At 44.3% G+C, this 20342-nt stretch overlaps 1 protein-coding gene across 1 annotated transcript in view; it reads right to left on the minus strand.

Moving 5' to 3' along the window:
* Window positions 1-20342, minus strand: part of MAPK8IP2 (mitogen-activated protein kinase 8 interacting protein 2) — a 48508-nt gene that overhangs the window by 19149 nt on the left and 9017 nt on the right. The window contains exons 2-5 of the mRNA XM_030217009.1: window positions 17422-17527; window positions 15541-15759; window positions 14155-14251; window positions 8576-11221 (exon numbers count right to left, since the gene is read on the minus strand). Coding sequence (XP_030072869.1) covers window positions 8576-11221; window positions 14155-14251; window positions 15541-15759; window positions 17422-17527 — 3068 coding nt within the window. The remainder of the gene's footprint in view (window positions 1-8575; window positions 11222-14154; window positions 14252-15540; window positions 15760-17421; window positions 17528-20342) is intronic.

The raw sequence follows: 20342 nt of genomic DNA on the forward strand, positions 1-20342 counted from the left end.
AAATATCTCACAGGAGAGGCAGGAGCAATGCCGCACACCTCCAATCCATCACCTGACACAGGCAGACATCCCTCACACTTCTGACCCCCAGAAAACAGATCCTTCCACACCACCAATCAGCAGCCCCCTTGTGAGAAACAGACCCCCTAATACCCTTGGTTAGACCCTGCTCCCAGCATCCAACCCTCCACCCACCCACCCCCTGACCCTCCTGAGGCTTTCCCAGGAGTCAACAATAATGTCAAGCAGGAGCGGTCTCCCTCCACCCCCCCATACAGGACTGCACCAGCATCCAAAATGATGCCAAGGACCCTTTGAGGCAGTCCATAGTAACATAGTAGATGACGGCAGAAAAAGACCTGCACGGTCCATCCAGTCTGCCCAAGAAGATAAATTCATATGTGCTACTTTTTTATTTGTACTGTCCTCTTCAGGGCACAGACCGTATAAGTCTGGCCAGCCCTATCCCCGCCTCCCAACCACCAGCCCCGCCTCCCACCACCAGCTCTGGCACAGACTGTATAAGTCTGCCCAGCACTATCCCCGCCTCCCAACTACCAGTCCTGCCTCCCACCACCAGCTCTGGCACAGACCGTATAAGTCTGCCCAGCACTATCCTCGCCTCCCAACCACCAGCCTTGCCTCCCAACCACCGGCTCTGGCACAGACCGTATAAGTCTGCCCAGCACTATCCCCGCCTCCCAACCACCAGTCCCGCCTCCCAACCACCAGCCCCGGCACAGACCGTATAAGTCTGCCCAGCACTAGCCCCGCCTCCCAACCACCAGCTCTGCCACCCATTCTAGGCTAAGCTCCTGAGGATCCCTTCCTTCTGCACAGGATTCCTTTATGTTTATCCCACGCATGTTTGAATTCCGTTACCGTTTTCATCTCCACCACCTCCCGCGGGAGGGCATTCCAAGCATCCACCACCCTCTCCGTGAAAAAATACTTCCTGACATTCTTCTTGAGTCTGCCCCCCTTCAATCTCATTTCATGCCCTCTCGTTCTACCGCCTTCCCATCTCCGGAAAAGGTCCCTCACCAAATACAGAACAACGGGTCACAAATTAGAAATAGAAATATTGCTGTACACCGCCTTGGGTGAATTCCTTCAAAAAGGCGGCAAATAAATCCTAATTAATAAATAAATATGAAGCCAAAACTTGAATTGGGCATCCTAAGAAGTTAAACTCAGTAAGTACTACAACACTGGAGAAATAAAACCAAAAATGTGTTTCCTCTTGTAGTGTCAAGAGAATCCACGTACGTGGAGAACTCAATAGATCCCACGAAACGTAAAATGTAAACAAAAAGGTGGGAATATGAGCCAGGCTATCCAATAACTGGACCTAAAACCAAGTTTAAAATAAACAAATATTTATTAATTTCTAAGCAAATGATAATAAAACAATTCCACATTGAAAACGACTCGACACAACGTTGTGTTTCGGCCAGATGGCCTACATCAGGAGTCTTGTGGCTCCTTGTCTGCACACCTTTCATATGTGAGCTCACAATTCAGCATCACGTGACTTGATGACCTTATTTTTACTGCCGTCATCAGCCACAAGACTCCTGATGTAGGCCATCTGGCCGAAACACAACGTTGTGTCGAGTCGTTTTCAATGTGGAATTGTTTTATTATCATTTGCTTGAAAATTAATAAATATTTGTTTATTTTAAATTTGGTTTTAGGTCCAGTTATTGGATAGCCTGGCTCACTTTCCTCTTGTAGTGAACACAATACAAAGATATCCATGGTGCACACTTTCCAAAGCTAGAATATTCCAGTTAATAAATTCAAAATCAAGCTTTTTTCTAACTTTGTCTGAATATTATATATTTTTTTTATCATATTGGTCTAGTTTCTCTTTTCAGCTTTCTAATGGCTGCTGTCCATTTGTCCTCTGTCCTCCTGTCTTGTTTCATTCTCTCTCTGACATTTTTTTTTGTTACATTTGTACCCCGCGCTTTCCCACTCATGGCAGGCTCAATGCGGCTTACATGATTGATCTTTCCCTTTCCCTTTTAGCACTTCCTTCCTGTCTTTCTATTCTCCCTCTCTGTTCACTCAAATTTCACCCTTTTTCACAACCTCCAGTCCTCCATCTCCTTGATTTTACTTTTCACCTACCTATCAACTTTTCTATCTTCTTCTCTCATCCTCTCCAGCCCTCCCATTTCCCATCTCTCTCTCCTTTCCCAGCTTTCTATTCCTTTCTATCTTTCATCTACTCTCCATTATCACATATCTACCCTCTGCACTCACTATCCTCCTCTCCCTCTTTTCACCTTTGTGGCCCAGTATCTCTTCCCCCCCCCCCCTCTCCCAATATCACCCTTCCCCACCCTTAGGGTCACCATATTTTGTCCCCCAAAAAGGACACATGCCTCGCCCCCTTTCACGCCCCGTACCGCCCCTTTCACACCCACCCACCCCTTTCAGCCCTTGCTCTGCCCCGTCAAATTTTCCCCTCCCCCATCACACACCCGTCACTCCCCCTCCCCCTCCCCCCTTACCTTACTACTGCCCTGGTGGTCTAGTGACCTCTTCTGGAGCGCTGCCCTGCATGCATCCTTCCTGTTTGTGATCTCGGCGACAATTCAAAATGGCCACAGAGAGTTGAAGTCTCGTGAGGTCACTTCAACTCTCGGCGGCCATTTTGAATCAGCGCCGAGATCACGAACAAGAAGGATGCATGTAGGGCAGCGCTCCAGGCAGGAAAGAGGGGGCTCTTTCCTGCCCCGAAGGCGGAAGAGGTCACTAGACCTCCAGGGCAGTAGTAAGTAAGGGGAGAGGAGGCTAGCAATCTGCCCGTTCGTCCGGATTTCTGGACAAACGGGCAGACTGACAAAACCCGCCCAGTTGCCCGGACATGTCCTCAAAAAGAGGACATGTCCGGGTAAATCCGGACATATGGTAACCCTACCCACCCTTGTAGCCTGACATCTCCCTGTCCCTTCCTCTCCACCCCAGCATTTCCCTTTCCCAACTCTCTTTCCTCTTGTCCCCACCTATGGTTCAAAGCAAAGGTGGACACAAGACTTCCACAGTAAATTAAGACAAACAGAAGGGTAGAAATAAGATGTTCTAGGATAAATCAGAAAAAAGCCCAAGGGTCCTGTTTACTAAGCTATGCTAAGGGCACACTAGCGTTTTTAGCACGCACTAAACGTTAGCACACACTAAACACCCAGAGCCTCTATCATTTAGTGTGAGCTAAAAAGCACTAGCACATCTTAGTAAACAGGGCCCCAAATGTCTAAAAAAAACCTCATTACTCTTCAATGGTTGCTCAAATAGATGTCTAGTCTTGACCTCCACAGGCGTCTTTTATTCATTCATTTATTTATTTCTATTTGTTTAATTATATTCAATGTTCTTACTTTTATATCTGCTTTGTTACTATCAATAGACCCTTGAGGAAGGCTTTGTACCGAAACACAGTCCGTGTTGGGTCAGGACTACTTACGCCTGTGGAGGTCAAGATTGGACATCTATTTGAGCAACCACTGAAGAATAAAGAGGTTTTTTTAGACATTTGGGCTTTTTTCTGATTTATCGTGGAACATCTTACTCCTACCTATGGTTCAACATACCTCCTTCTCCCCCCCCAATAGTTCAGCATTTCTCCCTCTCCTTTTTTCCACCGTCCTTCCATCCACCCCACTATGGTCCAGTATCTCTCCCTCTCTCTTCTCTCCCTCCTTCCCCTCCAGCCCCAGGTCCAACATCTCTCCATCTCTCTTCCCTCCCTCTCTCTCTCTCTCTCTCCCTCCCTGCCTTCTGTCCCTGGGTCCAACATCTAACCCTCTCTCTTGCCTCTCTCCCCTCTGCCCCTGGGTGCAACTAAATCGGCCGTCTGCCGCTGACACTAGAACTTCTCTCTGCTGTGGCCCACGCTTGTGGAAGAAGGAAGTGATGTCAGAAGGGGGCAGGCTGCAGCAGAGGGACGTTCCGGCATCAGCAGCAGATGGCTGATTTAGCTGCCGGTGCCCTCGCCTGTGAAGGGGGAGTTCGGGGACGGGAGCACAGGAGGGGGAGGAGACGGGGGCATCCTTGTCCCGGAGAACAGAGAAGGACGTCATACTTTGAGCACATGGGAGGGAAACACTGGCCCCTCCACAGCCCTGGGCCTTTGGGCCGATTGCCCATATGGTCGGTCCACCCCTGGCGTGCCTTTTTATGCCATACATGGCAGACATAACTATGTGTGTCAGCTGTGTTTTGGCGCATAAATTGCACTGTTTCATAGCATGGGTACATAATTGTGTGAGGCGCCCATACCCTGCCTATGCCTCACCCCATTGGATTTGTATGGCATGCAAGTTGCACACTAAGACGGATTTACACAAACAAACCAAGTTAGGCGTGGATCTCCTGAATTGTATAATACTATGCACATCTTTAGTGAATGCTCCTGATTCGCCCCCCTCCCACAGCCACACCCCCCTTTCAGTTGCACATTGATGGGCCGAAGCTCAAAACCTAACACCGGCGCTAAAGACAATTAGCGCCAGCAGGGCCTAACTATCATATAAAGGGAAAACTCCCTTATATTGTATTTAGTCCCTGCCCAGGATGCAGTGGGTAGGGTGAAGTGGAGGACTAGCCTAATGGTTATGCAGTGGGCTTTGATCCTGACAACCTGGGTTCAATTCCCACTACAGCACATTGTGATCTTGGGCAAGTCACTCAACCCTTCGTTGCCCCAAGTACCAAAAAAAAACTCGTGAGCCCCCTAGGAACAGAGAAAGGACCTATATATAATGTGTACAGCAAGTAGCACCACAGAAATGGGGGAGTCAGGAACCACCAAAGCTATTTTTTAAAGTTCAGCCAATGCTCGGGGGAGGGGCACATCGTAGGCCAGATTATTTTTTAAACTTATTAATAGGAAAGGGGTTGGGGTAAAGGACACTGTGGAATGCTTTTTTGTTTTTAAAGAAACGTTAACTTTCCTGTCAGTGCCTGAGCCAATCAGCGCTCAGGCACTGACAGGAAAATTAGCGCAGAATAGTGAGCAGCGAATTCATATTTGTACGCTCATTATTCTGAGCGGCACTTTTGCTGCGCTAGGTTAGCGGTAGAATTTGATTCTACTGCAAATCTTTGAGCATCGATCTATGAAAGACTTGCACACAGATCTTTACAGAATAGCGCTTAGAAAGATGCGCACTCAAATGCTAATTGGAGCCAATTAACTGCAATAATTGGTCGTTAGCACCCAATTATTGCTAGTTAACGGCTTATTACTCAATTAAGATGCACGCGAATCTTGGGTGCGCAGTATTGGGCGCCATATACAGAATCCGAGGGATAATGCCTTCATGTGCACTCTTAGAATTTTTCCTTCTTTTGTATTGCTCTGCTTTTCATCAGTAAAAGACCTTATTTAATTTTTCTTTTTAATGATTTCTGTATCATGGCATGTCTCATGTTACACATTTTAAACTCAATTATTTCAAGCCCTTACCAACACTAAACCTGATACACATTTATGGAAACAATTCAGCTCTATTTAAATACCCCTCAGTGTCTCATAGTTTAAATCTAATCAGACACAAGTCAGCTATAAAAGAAAACCACTTCAACACACATCACATCTTGCAAAATGTTCTAAAACCTTGTCTGATCTAAAATTATATTAAAGTTTTGGTGTCACCTCAGTTAGGCCAACACGCAATCCCTCCTCTCAACTATGCAAAAAATTACTCAGCACTTTATCATACCATAATAGCGTAAATTTCCAGTGCTTAAAGAGCAACAACCTTATCTGTGAAAAAGCAGAACTGTAAATATTACACCGGACGCTAAAACAAACAACTGACAAGAACAAATCGGAGAAAATATTTCTTCACCCAACGCGTAATTAAACTCTGGAATTTGTTGCTGGAGAACGTGGTGAAGGCGGTTAGCTTAGCAGAGTTTAAAAAGGGGCTAGACGGATTCCTAAAGGACAAGTCCATAAACCACTACTAAATGGACTTGGGAAAAATCCACAATTCCAGGAATAACATGTATAGAATGTTTGTACGTTTGGGAAGGTCGCCAGGTGCTCTTGGCCTGGATTGGCCGCTGTCGGGGACAGGATGCTGGGCTCGATGGACCTTTGGTCTTTTTACTTATGTACTTATGACACCTGCTACAGATCTCTACACAGAAACTACATGCTAGCAGAACACCGTACCTTGGCCCACAAGCACATAACATAAGAAAGACCCTCAACAAATGTAAAACAATGTACACCAATGTTAGAGACAGAAACTGAAATGTAAGATATCAGAGATGCTCATTTCCCAAATTATTAAATTAAGAATAAAATACTTTTTTCCTACCTTTGTTGTTTATTTATTTATTTGTTTGTTTGTTACATTTGTATCCCACATTTTCCCACCTATTTGCAGGCTCAACGTGGCTTACATGGTACCGTAGGCGTTAGCCAAGAACGGTAGAGAAACTAATACAAGGTAATATTGTGGTCGAATAAGGGTCCATTTCTTTCAGACACGAAGGGGATCAGAGAGAGGGGAAGGTAAAATAATGTTCAATATGATCGCTGAATTTGCTGCATTGCAGGGTGTTGGCATCTATGTTGGGTCAACAGTGTATGCCTTTTTGAACAGGTAGGTTTTTAGTGATTTCCTGAAACTTAGATGGTTGTAAATTGTTTTCACTCCTTTTGGCAGTGTGTTCCATAGTTTTATTTATCCGTTTGCTCTGGTTCCAGTTAGAGACCCCCCCGAATTTCAGTTTCAGTTCCGGATTTGGCACCGAAACCAAAATCTCCACACCTGCAAACACTCTTTGCTCTCCACCCCCACCCTTGGGCCACCTGAGGGCCTACCTTTAAATGTCCTGGTGATTTAGTGGCCTCATCCAGGCAAGAACGATACCCAGTTTCCTCAGGCAAAATGGCTGCCAGGACTTCTCATGGCAGCCTCGTGAGCAATCTCTTCCTTATGCTGGTTCCAATCTCAAAATGTCCCCTGGGACCTCCAGTGGCAGTTTTTCGAAGCTGCTGCAGGAAGTACCAGCAGCCATTTTGGCTGAGAAACCTGCGGGGACAAGAACGACTAAGGATCACTCTTGCCCAGAAGAGGCCACTAGACCAACAGGGCATTTAAAGTTAGGCCTGGGGAGGGCCTTCAAGTATGTTTGTGAGGGGGGGGGGGGTGGCAGGTGGCCAGCTGGCTAGTTCAGGAGGACCCATCCACTGCCGGGGGGGGGGGGCAGGGGGGAGGTTGCACCAGCGGTGGAGAGAACTGGTGACTGGCTCAGGAGGACTTGCTCTCTGCATAGGTGAGAGAAATGCCATTTTCATTTTTGGCTGAAACTGAACGGCAAATTTCAGCTGCTGATTAGAACCCTGAATTCAGCCACCCTCTTTTCCCAGTGTCTCTTTTCTGCCTTTCTTTCTTTCCAGGGTCTCCTGTCTCTTTGGTATTTCTTTTCTTTCCATATCCACTATCCATCTTCCCTCTGCATCCCTATCCATTCCGTGTCTCTGCCCCTATCCTCCCCCCCCCCCCCCCCAATGTTCAGCATCTGTATTTCCATCCTATTGTGCATCTCTCTCTCTCTCTCTCTCCTTTAACTGCTGCCTTTCCTGTACTTCAGCAGTGGGCCACAGATTGTCCCACACCAGGAAGAGACATTAGAAATGTAAAAGAAATGGGATATGCAGTTAAATTGATGGCTCGTGACCCTTCTTGTTCTTTCTCAAAAAGATTTGTTCCACTACTGAAGTTTCTTAGAAGGATGCCCGTGAAATGTGTCACTCTCTGAGAAATAGGGTTTACTCCTATCAATATTAATCGGATACCACACCTTCTGTATGCCAGTATAGGTCCCTAATCTTTCCATGATCCTTGTCTTTACAGACTAAATTATGGGTTACAGGGCAAAAACTCATCTTCATTTACTGGACGTATTCCAGTCGATATTCCGAGCGATTTAAAGGGGCAGGAGAGCCTCCTGTCCATTTAAATTGCTTGTGCCCACCCAACTGCCGATATTCAGCAGTAGACAGCGTCACTGAATATTGGCACCCACCAACCATGTCCCAAGTGAGCAGGTCAGGGGCATTACAGGAGGCAGAGTCAGGGAGTAGCTGGGAGTTATGCAGGTACCTGCTGGCACCCGTATAGCTAACTAGGCATGTAGGACCATATAAAAAACAGCCCTAAATTTGCCCAGTTAGCTATGTGAGTGTCGGCACCCACATGACATCCGGAACCGACTAGCATGTTTCCAATATCTTCCCATGCCTCCCACCCCCCTCCCCCTGGGGCAAGGTCCAATTGCCCCTCCCCTCCGACAAGACAAGACACCCCACTCCCTCCTGCTCCTGACAAGACAAGCCCCACCCAGAATAGGCCTCTGCAGAGCCTACTTTCAACTACATGGACATGGCCTGGCATTGAATATCAGGGCCTAATTCTGCCTGTGGCAGTCAGCATTTAAAAAACTGCTAACTGCCACCAGCTGCACATTTACCAGGTTAATCTTATTGACACAAAAAATAAGAATGCGTTAAATTATGTTTGAGAATAGTAGAATTGGAACTTACTGGATGATCGGGATGTACTGTTGACAAACACATTGAGGAATTTCTTGGAGAACTGCATATTGGTCTCTGGGGAAGAGTCTTCTGATGAAGATCGTCCATCTTGCGCATCTACTCCCTCCCCAAACTCATCCTCCTCAAAGTCACAGACTGGTAAAATTTCACTGTCATCACTCAGCACTGAGGTGCACCTTTTCAGGCTCACCAGCTCCAGCTGTGTGTTCTCATCCACAACTAGAGTATATTTAATGGAGTCATATGCCAGGGACTCATCCAGCTGCCTAGGTCCTAGCATGACAGATGGGGGCAGGTCCTGCAAGTCCTCATCAAAGTTGTGAGGCTCATCCAAACAGTTCTCATCAAATGGAGAGTTCTTAAGGCTCCCAAAGTAGGGGACATCATCTTCATCAGTGGAATAAGCAAGGTTGAAACACCTGTTTGTTTTAGCTGTGGAAACATCAAGAGTCAGTTGAGTTTTGTCCGATTCTCGGCTAACAGTTTCTATCCGTATGTCATCTATAAGTTCATTGTCTTCTAGAATACCAGAATCAAGATCTTTATCAATAGTCCATTCATCTGCACCTTGTGTTGGTTGTACCTGAGCAGTCGGTTCATTGGAACTTGTCTCCAAACTTTCTGAGCTGGGCACCATGTCTCTGAGAGAAAAATTCTTCATGGGCTCAGTACAACACCCAAAGTTAATTAATCCACTTGAGACACCAGGTTTGTCAACAGAGATGGAAAGCTCAGAAAATACAGGTATGATGGTGTCATGGGTTGGATTGCTCATGTACAAACAGGGTTCTGGATCATCAATGGGAGTGGATGACTTTGCTATGGAATCTACACTAGTTAGATTCTCAATGTCTGGAGTCTGGATAGAGCTACGAAGAGTCTCCATATCTACCAGCTCTATGCTGTGACAGCACCCTGACTCCTTCACATATTCCTCACATAGTGGGATGGACTCCTCTTGATTTAGTGGTGACTCTCTCAGGTCTGGTTCTTGGTCCAAGTCTTCAGTGATAACCTCTGTGTCCAGGTCTGAAGCAGGTGAGATAGTATCACAAAGAGAGTTGGACTGCTGGAAGCACTCATCAGGACACTTAATAGGATAAGAACCTTCTGAGATCATCTTGTTGACCAAGTTGCTAAGTAGCCATGGTGAGTCAGAGTCTTCACTCAAGTCTGCTTCTGACTCTGAATCAGAATCATATTCACTATTTCCATCATCTTCTACATCTGGCATGAGTTTGGGCCCAATAGGAAGGTAGAAAGACCTGCGGATGCTCTCCAGGCTGTGATCTGGATCTATTTTCACATCTAATGGGCAGGGAACTGATGTATCTGTTTGATGAATTGGCATTGAAGCATCATCAGGGTCTTTACTATTGTAGTAATCCTCAATTTTTGTTTCTGACAAACTGTCCCTTTTCACCATATTTATATCTGAAATACCAATCTCTGGGACCTCGCTTTCCATATCTTTGCAATTTGCCAAAAGCAATGAGTCTTTGATACACATGACACCTTCAGCCTCCAGTTCAGCTTCTAGTTCTGGTTCAGATGTTGGAGAACTGGCCTCCTCAATTGAGTTGGTGAGATGAGAGGATCTTCCACTGCTGCTATCGCTGCTAAGATCTAGCTCTGTCTCAGATATTGATGATATCATATTGCTTTCTATATGGTCACTGCAGGCAAATGCTGCCTCAATTTCTCTCTCTATGTCTGAATCAGAACCAGGAGAGCTCAAGTCCTCACTGTGACGACAGGGTAAGAACCGTTTGGAGTTTCTGCTGGTGAGATCTGCCTCAATGCCTGGATCAGAAGATGGAGAAGAAGTATCATTGGAAGAACCTGATGGATGTCCACGCAAACTCACACCACCACTGAAGTGAGGGACGTCTTCTGAACTAAGCTCATCTGTAAGCCCTTGCAGGCAAGTGTATCCTCCTAGTGATGTACCTTCCTCATTATTCTTCTCCAAGAACATTTTTACTTTGTCATGTTCAGTACGACCTTCAAGTCCTATTTCAGGCTCTTCATCATACAAAGGAGTGCTTCTCTGATGGACAAGGTCTACAGGAGAGCTATTGCCAGGGTCTATAGAGAGACTGTGATCTAGTCCCTCTTCTAGGACCCCATTACTTTCTAAGGCTTGTGGATTTGTTACATGCATCTCTTTTTGCTTCTTTGATTTCTCCACTGTACTGCAGGCCTGATCCTGCCCTAATTGTCTTTCAGAAGTCTCATGTTGGCTTGAGTCTGGTGACACATGGTGGGTATCAGGATGCTGGAGATTCTTGATGGCTTCAGAACTGGTAGACATGTTATGGTGAGTGAAAGACCCTGTTGGAAAGAGACATGGTTTAGGAGACACTTGGCTGGGATGAGATGGGGAATGTGGTGAGGATGGTAGAGAAGAGATGATATTCATGTTATAATCTTCCCCAGCACTCTCTTGCTCTTGGTTACTGTGTCCTAGGGAACCATGTCTGTTGCTTTCCAAGTGAAAGAAGGTGGGTTTTAGTGGTGCCAGGGTCTGCCCTACATCCCCTTTGGCATTTGATCCAGTATTCAGCACCAGAGCTTTCTGACTTTCTGAGCAGGTTCCATCTTGGACACAAGAATGAGAAGGGGAGAAATGCCCTGAGAAACAGAAAACAAAGAGCGTGGTTAGACCTCCAGAAGGGATGGGTCCTGCCACAGGAGACCACTATACATAATCAGATGTTTCTCAAAGTGCTGGAAAGCACTGAGCACCAAGGGACAGAGGAAACATGCAACTGGTATGTTGATCTCATGTCGCAAAGGCACCAGCAACATTGTCTCAACCTATCTAATTACTGAAGATTTTCAAGTCATATTTCTTGATCTCTGCTACTCTTGCTACATTGCTACATTGGTTGATTGAGACTTTCCTATAACTCAAGTGTTGACTTTTGTATGCCAAGACTTTCTGTATTACTTACTTAAGTCACTAGGTGAGCTACCTTTTGAAAATAGTGCCTGCTGACTGCTGGAAATAGGAAGGCAAAGTACACTGAAGGCTTGTAAAACTAAAAAGAGAGAGTTATACAATGGGAAGTCTTCTTTCATTAAGCAGAGAATGTCAGAAAGTATGTCTGAATAGACTAAGCAGAGAAGAGTAGAAGTACAGGAATTTAACCAGGATAGTCTTCAACAATGAAGCTTGAGAGGTAGAACTGGAGGGATATACCTGAGTGGCTCCTTAGGAAAATGGAGAGACTGTTAGAAATGAGGGCATGCTTGGTAGGAGCCAGTGCCAGCTTAACCATCAAGCAGTCAAAGCAAACAACAGGTCTTAGTAGACAAATTAAAAACATCAGTGCATACTTTCAACTGCAGGAAAAGTAGGAAATTTTCAAAGAGCCCATTTACTTAGGTAAATGGTATTTGGAATTTTACCTCATTACAAATATTTTAAAGTTGGTGTCCAATTACGCATTTTTACAGGATCCTTCTCAGAAGGATGGTGTTGGGTTGACCATGATTGTTGAGTTTAATTACAAATTCTCATGGGGAAAACCTATAGGTCTGAAAGTTAATGGGGAGGGGGGGGGGACATAAACCTGAAGATTTGCCTAGGGCACCTAATTCTCTTGAACTCCGCAGTATGTTTTATTTGGGGAATAGGTCACAGAGAACGTAGACTTGAATTGTGCAAGGCTATAATTCAGTACTTACAGCCATATCCTGGAGCCAACTGGATTATATGCAGGTTGTGATACTGGCTCAATATAAGAATTACACAAAGTGGCTACATGAAGTTTTGAGACCAGAGAAGGTCTCTGAAGAAGGGACCTACCTTGCCTTGACATCTCATGTACAGTATCAACGTTAGTTTATTCTTATGTTGATCCAATATCGGTTGTCACAGCTTGCTCAGAATCTAGAGTTTCTTATGGGAGTAAATCATACAAAATATATGCTAATGTATGTATAAATGGAATGTAGGACTGTGGGCGCGAGGCACAGGGGTGTGTCGAAAAATTGTATATAAGAATAGATAGAAGACCCTCACGAAAAGGCAGGGAATGACTGGATTTGACCTGGAACTTCCAGATTTACTGTGTCTGCAGAACAGAAAAGTATCCCAACTTTCTTCCCTTCATCCCCCACCCCTTCAGAGTCAACACCTATGGTATCAGGGAAGGGAAAGGAAAGAGGAAAACAAAAAGAATCAGGGGCAAAAGAGATATGTTAAAGAGGAGACGAGAAAGAGGAAAAATCATAAAGTATAAAAAGGTATCTTTAAATAGATTTTCCATTGTACTTGTTTTTTAAGTGGAAGTTCTGAATATGGAGTTCTAAACTTAAGCAGATAATGCTGATAACTTATCTCTTTACCTTACAGCCCCACCCTGGAACATCTCCAAGAGCATGTCTTCCTAAACAGAGATGTCCAGTCGCAGATTATGTGTTTACTGGCCCCAAATATTAAAAAAAGACAAAGTTCTGTGGGAATAAATCTGAAGTTAAGAATATCAGTTTCTATGAGGCCCATCTGGTCTGCTGAACTTTCATTCCTGGTGAAATGACATAAACTCCAGTCTGGCTTTCACATCATTTCTATGCAATTAAGGAATGTTTATACTCTTACCGTTCAGTAAATCCAGACTGCCCCAATTTGACCGCCCCTATTGGACTGTCCGTTCACTTGTCTCTTAGATCGTAAGCTCCTTGAGCAGGGACCGTCCCTCTATGTTAAATTGTACAGCGCTGCGTAACCCTAGTAGCGCTTTAGAAATGTTAAGTAGTAGTAGTAGTATACTAGAAAGGGACATGGAAACCCCTGGAATGACTCCACATCTTTAATCCATATGATAATTAGGAACAAGGTAAATGGAGACCTGGGACCTAGAGTGTCACCTCAATGTATTTCTTGCAAGTTTATTCTCATACTGCAATATTTGTTTTCTGATGGGATCCGCAGAAAAGCTCCAAAATTTCAGTTCACTATTCGCTAACTTATTATGAGTGCCTTTTTGGCTCACCACTCATTTGTCAGTTTGCCTGTTCTATTCTCTGTCTTAGGGGCCCTTTTACTAAGCTGCGCTCAAGAGTGGCTGGCGATAGTTGTAGTGCATGGGTTTACCGGATTCTGTGGCCACTTTCAGTAAAATAGCCACATTTATATATTTTCTTGTAATGGCCGCGCGTTAATTTCCCAATTAGCACATGGCCATTACCATGGGGACCCTTACCGCCATGTATTTATTAGGTGGTAAAGGCTCCTGCGATACTCCAGTGCTAATTGGGCAGTACGCAGCAATGTACCCACACTACCCAGGGCACGCCTACTCTCCACCCATAGACATTCCTCCCACATCAAAAAATATTAACTCTTTTTAGTGCGGGATTAACGCTGATCGGCACACTACCGCGGGATGCTTCAGCGCATCCTGTGGCAGTGCTCTTTGGCGCACGGTAGGCGTGCACTAGTGCCTATCATGGCTTAGAAAAAGGGGCCCCTTAGTGGTTGAGTCATCTTTGAATAATGGCACACTATCCTTTCTTCTCTTGCTGTCTAGCTGGAATCCCACAATCAGAGTACTCACCATTATGTGAGGCAGAAGAGGAAGTTGACGAGTTAAAGAGTGTTTCTTGCCAAGTGGCTTTCTGAGGGATGAATCCGCCATTGTTATTCAGTGTATCCTGGGGAAAATTTCCAGGACAGTCTTCATTAGATATTAAGCCGCTTGTCTCATTCTCAGCTCAACAAGATTCTCCTCACTCCGCTCTCATGTCATGGAGAAATGCCACTCCCAATCCCATTCTTGGTCCATTCTCACCGTAGACCCTGACACCACCATTAATCCCTTTTTCAGATCACAGACAATCCACATCCCATTCTCACCACAGGCATTCCTTAGTCTAGTCTCGGTTTAGAGAAGTCCTCGTTCCATGTTCAGCTTGCTATACCTTCATGCTGTTCTCACCCTAAAGAGATTCGCCACTCCTCATCACATTCTCACCATTGAGGGCCATTTATCCTCTTCTCAGTTTATCAATCAAGTAGTAGGATTGCCATTTCAATCCACTTTAAAAGTTAATAAAACAAAACAAAAAGTAGATTCATGGCAACTGGTGGTTTGTGTTGCTGCTCCTATGGTTGGACCCTTGAAATGGCAACATAAATATTTGTGTCCCAGACATGGATGTTTACGTCAGTACATGAACATCTATATTTCCTGAAGAGCCTGGTATCCTTTGCCAGTTTCGCTTTCATGGGGGAGATCGACCAATGGAGGATTAAGGGGGCAACCTCCCTTAATCCCTACAGTGGAGTGCTGCTCAATCAGAGCATTTTTCTGTTACCTAGATGTCCGAGGCAGCAAGTCTAAATGCCAACATCCATCTTTGTGGACAAAGACACTAATTCCCCTTCTGGAATGGGGAATGGACTTCTATATTTTGGTCCCTCCCTAGTCCTGCCCAAGATACCCAGACCACACCCCCTGGACATATAGATATACTTCAGTTTTAGACGTTCATATCCTGGCTTTATAAAATTAGGATTTAGACATTCATGCAAAATGGACATCTAAATGCCAGCTTATGGATGTTTACAACATGAGCAAAGCTTCTAAATTAAAGACCTTAGACTCCTAAGGTTGGCAAAAAAAAATTGGGCACAAAGTTAGGAGCCCAGCTTTTTTGAATATTGAGCCCAATGTCTCTGGCATATATATAATCTGTGTATAACATAAACTGGTTATCTAATATGCGTATCTTACACACAGTCTGTTTAATAATATACCCACATGACCTATACACAAGCTCTCTCATGTAATGTCTCTAATATATAATGTCTCCTATATACAGTCAAACACATGTATGAGTCTTTTAACAATCTCGCTTATACACAGTTTCTAATTCACATGTTCTCTCTATTCCTCATTCATATACCATCTGTCTCTCACATGTACATTCTTGAATATCACCTGGGATCCTGGCGCTGTCAGGTTTAGAGTTGTTGGTCGAATTTTCTGTGTCTCTTCACAGGAGGGTGATGGGATGGGTGAAGGTGGAACTTCCATTTCATTACCCTCTTCATCCTCTTCATCCTCATCATTGTCATCTATCATTTCAAATTCCTGGAAATCTTCTTGGAACGTACAGATAGGATGAGGCTTCTCACACCGCTCTAGAACCAAGTAATCCTGCATTGGAAAGAAGGTCAAGAGACATTAGTAGAGACATGAAGCATTTTTCCTTCTAAGCTGAGTGGGAGTCCTCCAACTGAATTGCTGCCAGTGGGGGGTGGTGCTTCAGTATTGTGTTTTCAAACGCTAGGGACAGACAGGTCCCCTGGAATCCTGAAGAGGTTACCTGTCCCTCACTATTGAAAACATGCTAGTAAAACATCACCCCCTAGTGGCTGGACTGTTGGTGGAGGACTCATGCTCAGCTTAGAGGGAACAGGTCAGGGAAAACCAGAGCACTGGAGAGACACCAGAAAAAGACAAGAGTACAGTAAAGAGCCAGGCTGAGGCAAAAGAATATAGGAGAGGTATCAGAGACAGGAATAGACCAAAGAGCCATGGTCAAGGAGTGCAGAAGAGACATTAGTAAAGATTAGCAAAGAACGAAGAGCCAGATTTAAGTAAATGGACAAGAGAAGAAACACACTAAGGACCTAATTAATCAAGGTCTATTCCTATAGACACAGAATGGGGAAAAACTTTATTAACTGACCACTAAGAAGGAAAATAAATTTGTAGGATGGCATACCACTTCTTCTTATTTGAAAGTTCTACCAGGACTCATCCAAGATTTCTCACCAGATCATAAGTACATAATTAATGCCATACTGGGACAGACCAAAGGTCCATCAAGCTCAGCATCCTGTTTCCAACAGTGGCCAGAAAAGTACAATACATTTTATGCTGCTTATCCTACAAATAAGCAATGGATTTTCCTCAAGTCCATTTTAATAATGGTCTATGGATTTTTCCTTTACAAAGCCATCCAAACCTTATTTAAACCCCACTAAGCTAACTGCTTTTACTACATTCTCTTGCAATGAATTCTAGAGTTTAATTACACACCGAGTAAAGAAAAATGTTCTCTAATTCATTTTAAATTCACTACTTTGTAGTTTCATCGCATGCCTCCTAGTCCTAGTATATTTTTTTAAGAGTAAACAAGCAATTCCCGTCTACCCGTTCCACTCCACTCATTATTTTATAGACCTCTATCATATCTCCCCTCAGCCAGCTTTTCTCCAAGCTGAAGAGCCCTAGCCGCTTTAGCCTTTCCTCATAGGGAAGTCGTCCCATCCCCTTTATCATTTTTGTCGCCCTTCTCTGCACCTTTTCTAATTTCACTATATCTTTTTTGAGATGCGGTGACCAGAATTGAACATAATATTCAAGGTGCGGTCGCACCATGGAGCGATACAAAGGCATTTTTACAGCCTTGAAGGCACATACGGAAAGCAAACTGCTCCAATATAGTGTTGGTAGTGAATGTCAGTGCCCTGAATTCACATGAATAGCATAGAAAGAAAAGGTGGTTAGAGAAAGTAATTTTATTGATTTATTTATTTATCACATTTGTATCGCACATTTTCCCACTGATTGCAGGCTCAAAGTGGCTTACAATAATACTGTAGTAAAGTTACAATGCAAGTAGTACAATTTTGCAAATTGAGAGCAAGATAGGAATAACAATTGAACAGCAATAGGTATTGAGAGTGAGATAGGATTAACAATTAATCAGTAATAAATCAGATACAGAATCATTTATTTTACTAGATGGAATCACCTAAGAATTCAAAATGTGAGTCTTTATTGTATAACTGTCAATTACTGTCTGTTTACCTTATCGTAATGATCGGAGTCATAATTGAGACCAATTCCACAGTCATCTGTAATTTCTGACAAGTCCTCATCATCGAACTCTTCTAAACTGATATCCTGAGGTGGTCTAGAAGCAAAAGGGAAATAAAAGGAGAACAATGATCTTTCACGTCAAGAAAAATAATCCTGCACTTAAGAAGAGTCCTTCAATGAATGGAAAAGTCATCCAACCTTTGAGAACTTAAGGCTGAAAAGAAATCCCATTATTCCAAAAATAAACAAGCACGCCTACTCAGCATAGCCATCAGTTCGCGAACTGTAGCGGTTTCAAGTCTCACAAGACTTGAAACCACAAGATCAACCCAAACTTCCTGCAGTGCGTGGCTCAGACTTACAGAGAGCCAAGTTGCAGCGGTAAAGCAGGAAACATGTTGTTTCTTTTGCAGCTGAAGCCTGTCAGGTAAGGGGAATAGGTTACAGAGCTCTAAGAAAGACTAGGTGAAGGTGGTGGGGTTTGGGGGTATGAGAAAGAGGGAGACTGAGTGAAGGCTGGGGAGGATATACAAGAGAGAGACTAGGAGAAGGCTGGGAGGGAGACAGGGAGAGAAACTAGGTGAAAGCTAGGGGGAGGTACATGAGAGAAAGACACTGGATGATGTCTTGGGGGGTGGGTATGAGAGCGAGAGAAACTGGGTGAAGGCTAGGGGGGTACATGAGAGAGAGGGAGAGAAAGAGAGACTGGGTGAAGGCTGGGGAGGATACACAAGAGAGAGACTAGGAGAAGGCTGGGAGGGAGACATAGAGAGAGAAACTAGGTGAAAGCTAGGGGGAGGTACATGAGAGAAATACACTGGATGATGGCTGGGAGGGGTATGAGAGCGAGAGAGAGACTGGGTGAAGGCTAGGGGGGCACATGAGAGAGAGAGAAAGAGAGAGAGAGATTGCTACATGTTTTGACCCTCCAAATATTACGAAATATAAAATGTAGCCCCCGATAGAAAAAGCCCTTTCTATATGATAAACAATTAATGGATTTATGTGTCTCAAATGCATGACTTCAGAATCTTGCCATTAAATCACTGTTCAAACCCTTGATAAATTCTTCCATTTATTTCACACTATTCTTTTCTTTTATTCCTTCTGGTGCATCTCCTCTGTTACAGATTTTTTTGTGTCATCTGCAACCAGGGCATGTTTTTTCCTTGAGCCTCTTTACAATGTGACTAATAAGATACAGAAAATAACTAGTCCAAGCACCAAGCCCTGGAATACTTCGCTGTTCATTTGTATCTTTGTCAGTGTGACCTCCATTAACCACCATTTCCTGAGCCAGAAATCCTTTACTAGTGGCAGATCCAGTTTGCCACCAGATTGACAAGTTTATGTCCTGTGCTCAAATGCCAAACCTGGAGTCCAGATAGACAACAATCGTTGCGCTTTCATCATCCACTACTTTTCTTGTCTCATTAAAGAGTTCAATAAAGTTTGTTTGTTTGAAACCATGTTGTCTGCTCTCCTGAAATCTGCTTTGTTTCCAGTTGCTGCACTATCTTTTTCATTATTATTGTTATTTCCATAATTACCCCCTACTGAAGTTAGACTAATGAGTATGTACTTGCCCATCTCCTTCATGTTTTAATGCAGCGAGGCTACATCCACTCTGTCATGAAAATCTATAAAGAAGGAATTCAACCTTGGCATATTTTCATGAGTTTTCAATGTTGGAGGGGGAGAGGATCACTCTTTCCTGGGAAGAGTGACTTCCTCAGGTGACTTCCTCAGGTCTAGGGCACCTGCTAATAACCTGCTGGATCCCTCTCCAGTGATCCTACTGCTTATTGGATGACCTGGAAATTCAGTTTCCAGTTTTTTTTTGTATTCATGGTAGCCCCCAGCTAGGCACTCCAAGTCAAAAAGGTAGCTGTAGCTTTTTTATTAATAGTAAATCATACATTGATTCTTAAGTACAATGACTAGGGGACACTCAATGAAGTGACATGGAAATACATTTAAAACAAATAGGAGGAAATATTTTTTCACTCAACGAATAGTTAAGCTCTGGAACTCATAGCCACGGGATGTGGTAAGAGCAGTTAGAGGGGCATAATTGAACGGAAACGTCTATCTCCATGGGCGTTTATCTCCGAGAACGGGTCCGTGAAGGGGCGGACCAAAGCGTATTTTCGAAAAACATGGACGTTTATCTTTTTTTGAGCTGGGCGTTTTTGTTTTTCAGCGATAATGGAAACCGAAAGCGCCCAGCTCAAAAACGAATAACTCCAAGACATTTATTCGTGGGAGGGGCCAGGATTCGTAGTGCACTGGTCCCCTTCACATGCCAGGACACCAACCGGGCACCCTAGGGGGCACTTTAAACAAAAAAAAAAACAAGGTAAAACAGCTCCAAGGTGCATAGCACCCTTCCCTTGGGTGTTGAGCCCCCCAAATCCCCCCTCAAAACCCACTGCCCACAAGTCTACACCATTACTATAGCCCTAAGGGGTGAAGGGGGGCACCTACATGTGGGTACAGTGGGTTTGGGGGGCGGTTTGGAGGGCTCCCATTTACCAGCACAAGTGTAACAGGTGGGGGGGGATGGGCCTGGGTCCACCTGCCTGAAGTCCACTGCACCCCCTAATAACTGCTCCAGTGACCTGCATACTGCTGCCAGGGAGGTGGGTATGACATTTGAGGGTGAAAATAAACAGTTGTAAAACGGCATATATTGTGGTGGGAGGGGGTTTGTGACCACTGGGGGAGTCAGGGGAGGTCATCCCTGATTCCCTCCAGTAGTCATCTGGTCATTTAGGGCACTTTTTGGGGCCTTATTCGTGGAAAAACAGGGTCCAGGAAAAGTGCCCTAAATTCTCGCTAAAAACGCATATTTTTTTTCCATTATCGGCGAAAGGCGCCCATCTCTGATCGCCTGATAACCACGCCCC

The sequence above is a fragment of the Microcaecilia unicolor genome, chromosome 10 (assembly GCF_901765095.1).
Source record: "Microcaecilia unicolor chromosome 10, aMicUni1.1, whole genome shotgun sequence".
NCBI lineage: Eukaryota > Metazoa > Chordata > Amphibia > Gymnophiona > Siphonopidae > Microcaecilia > Microcaecilia unicolor.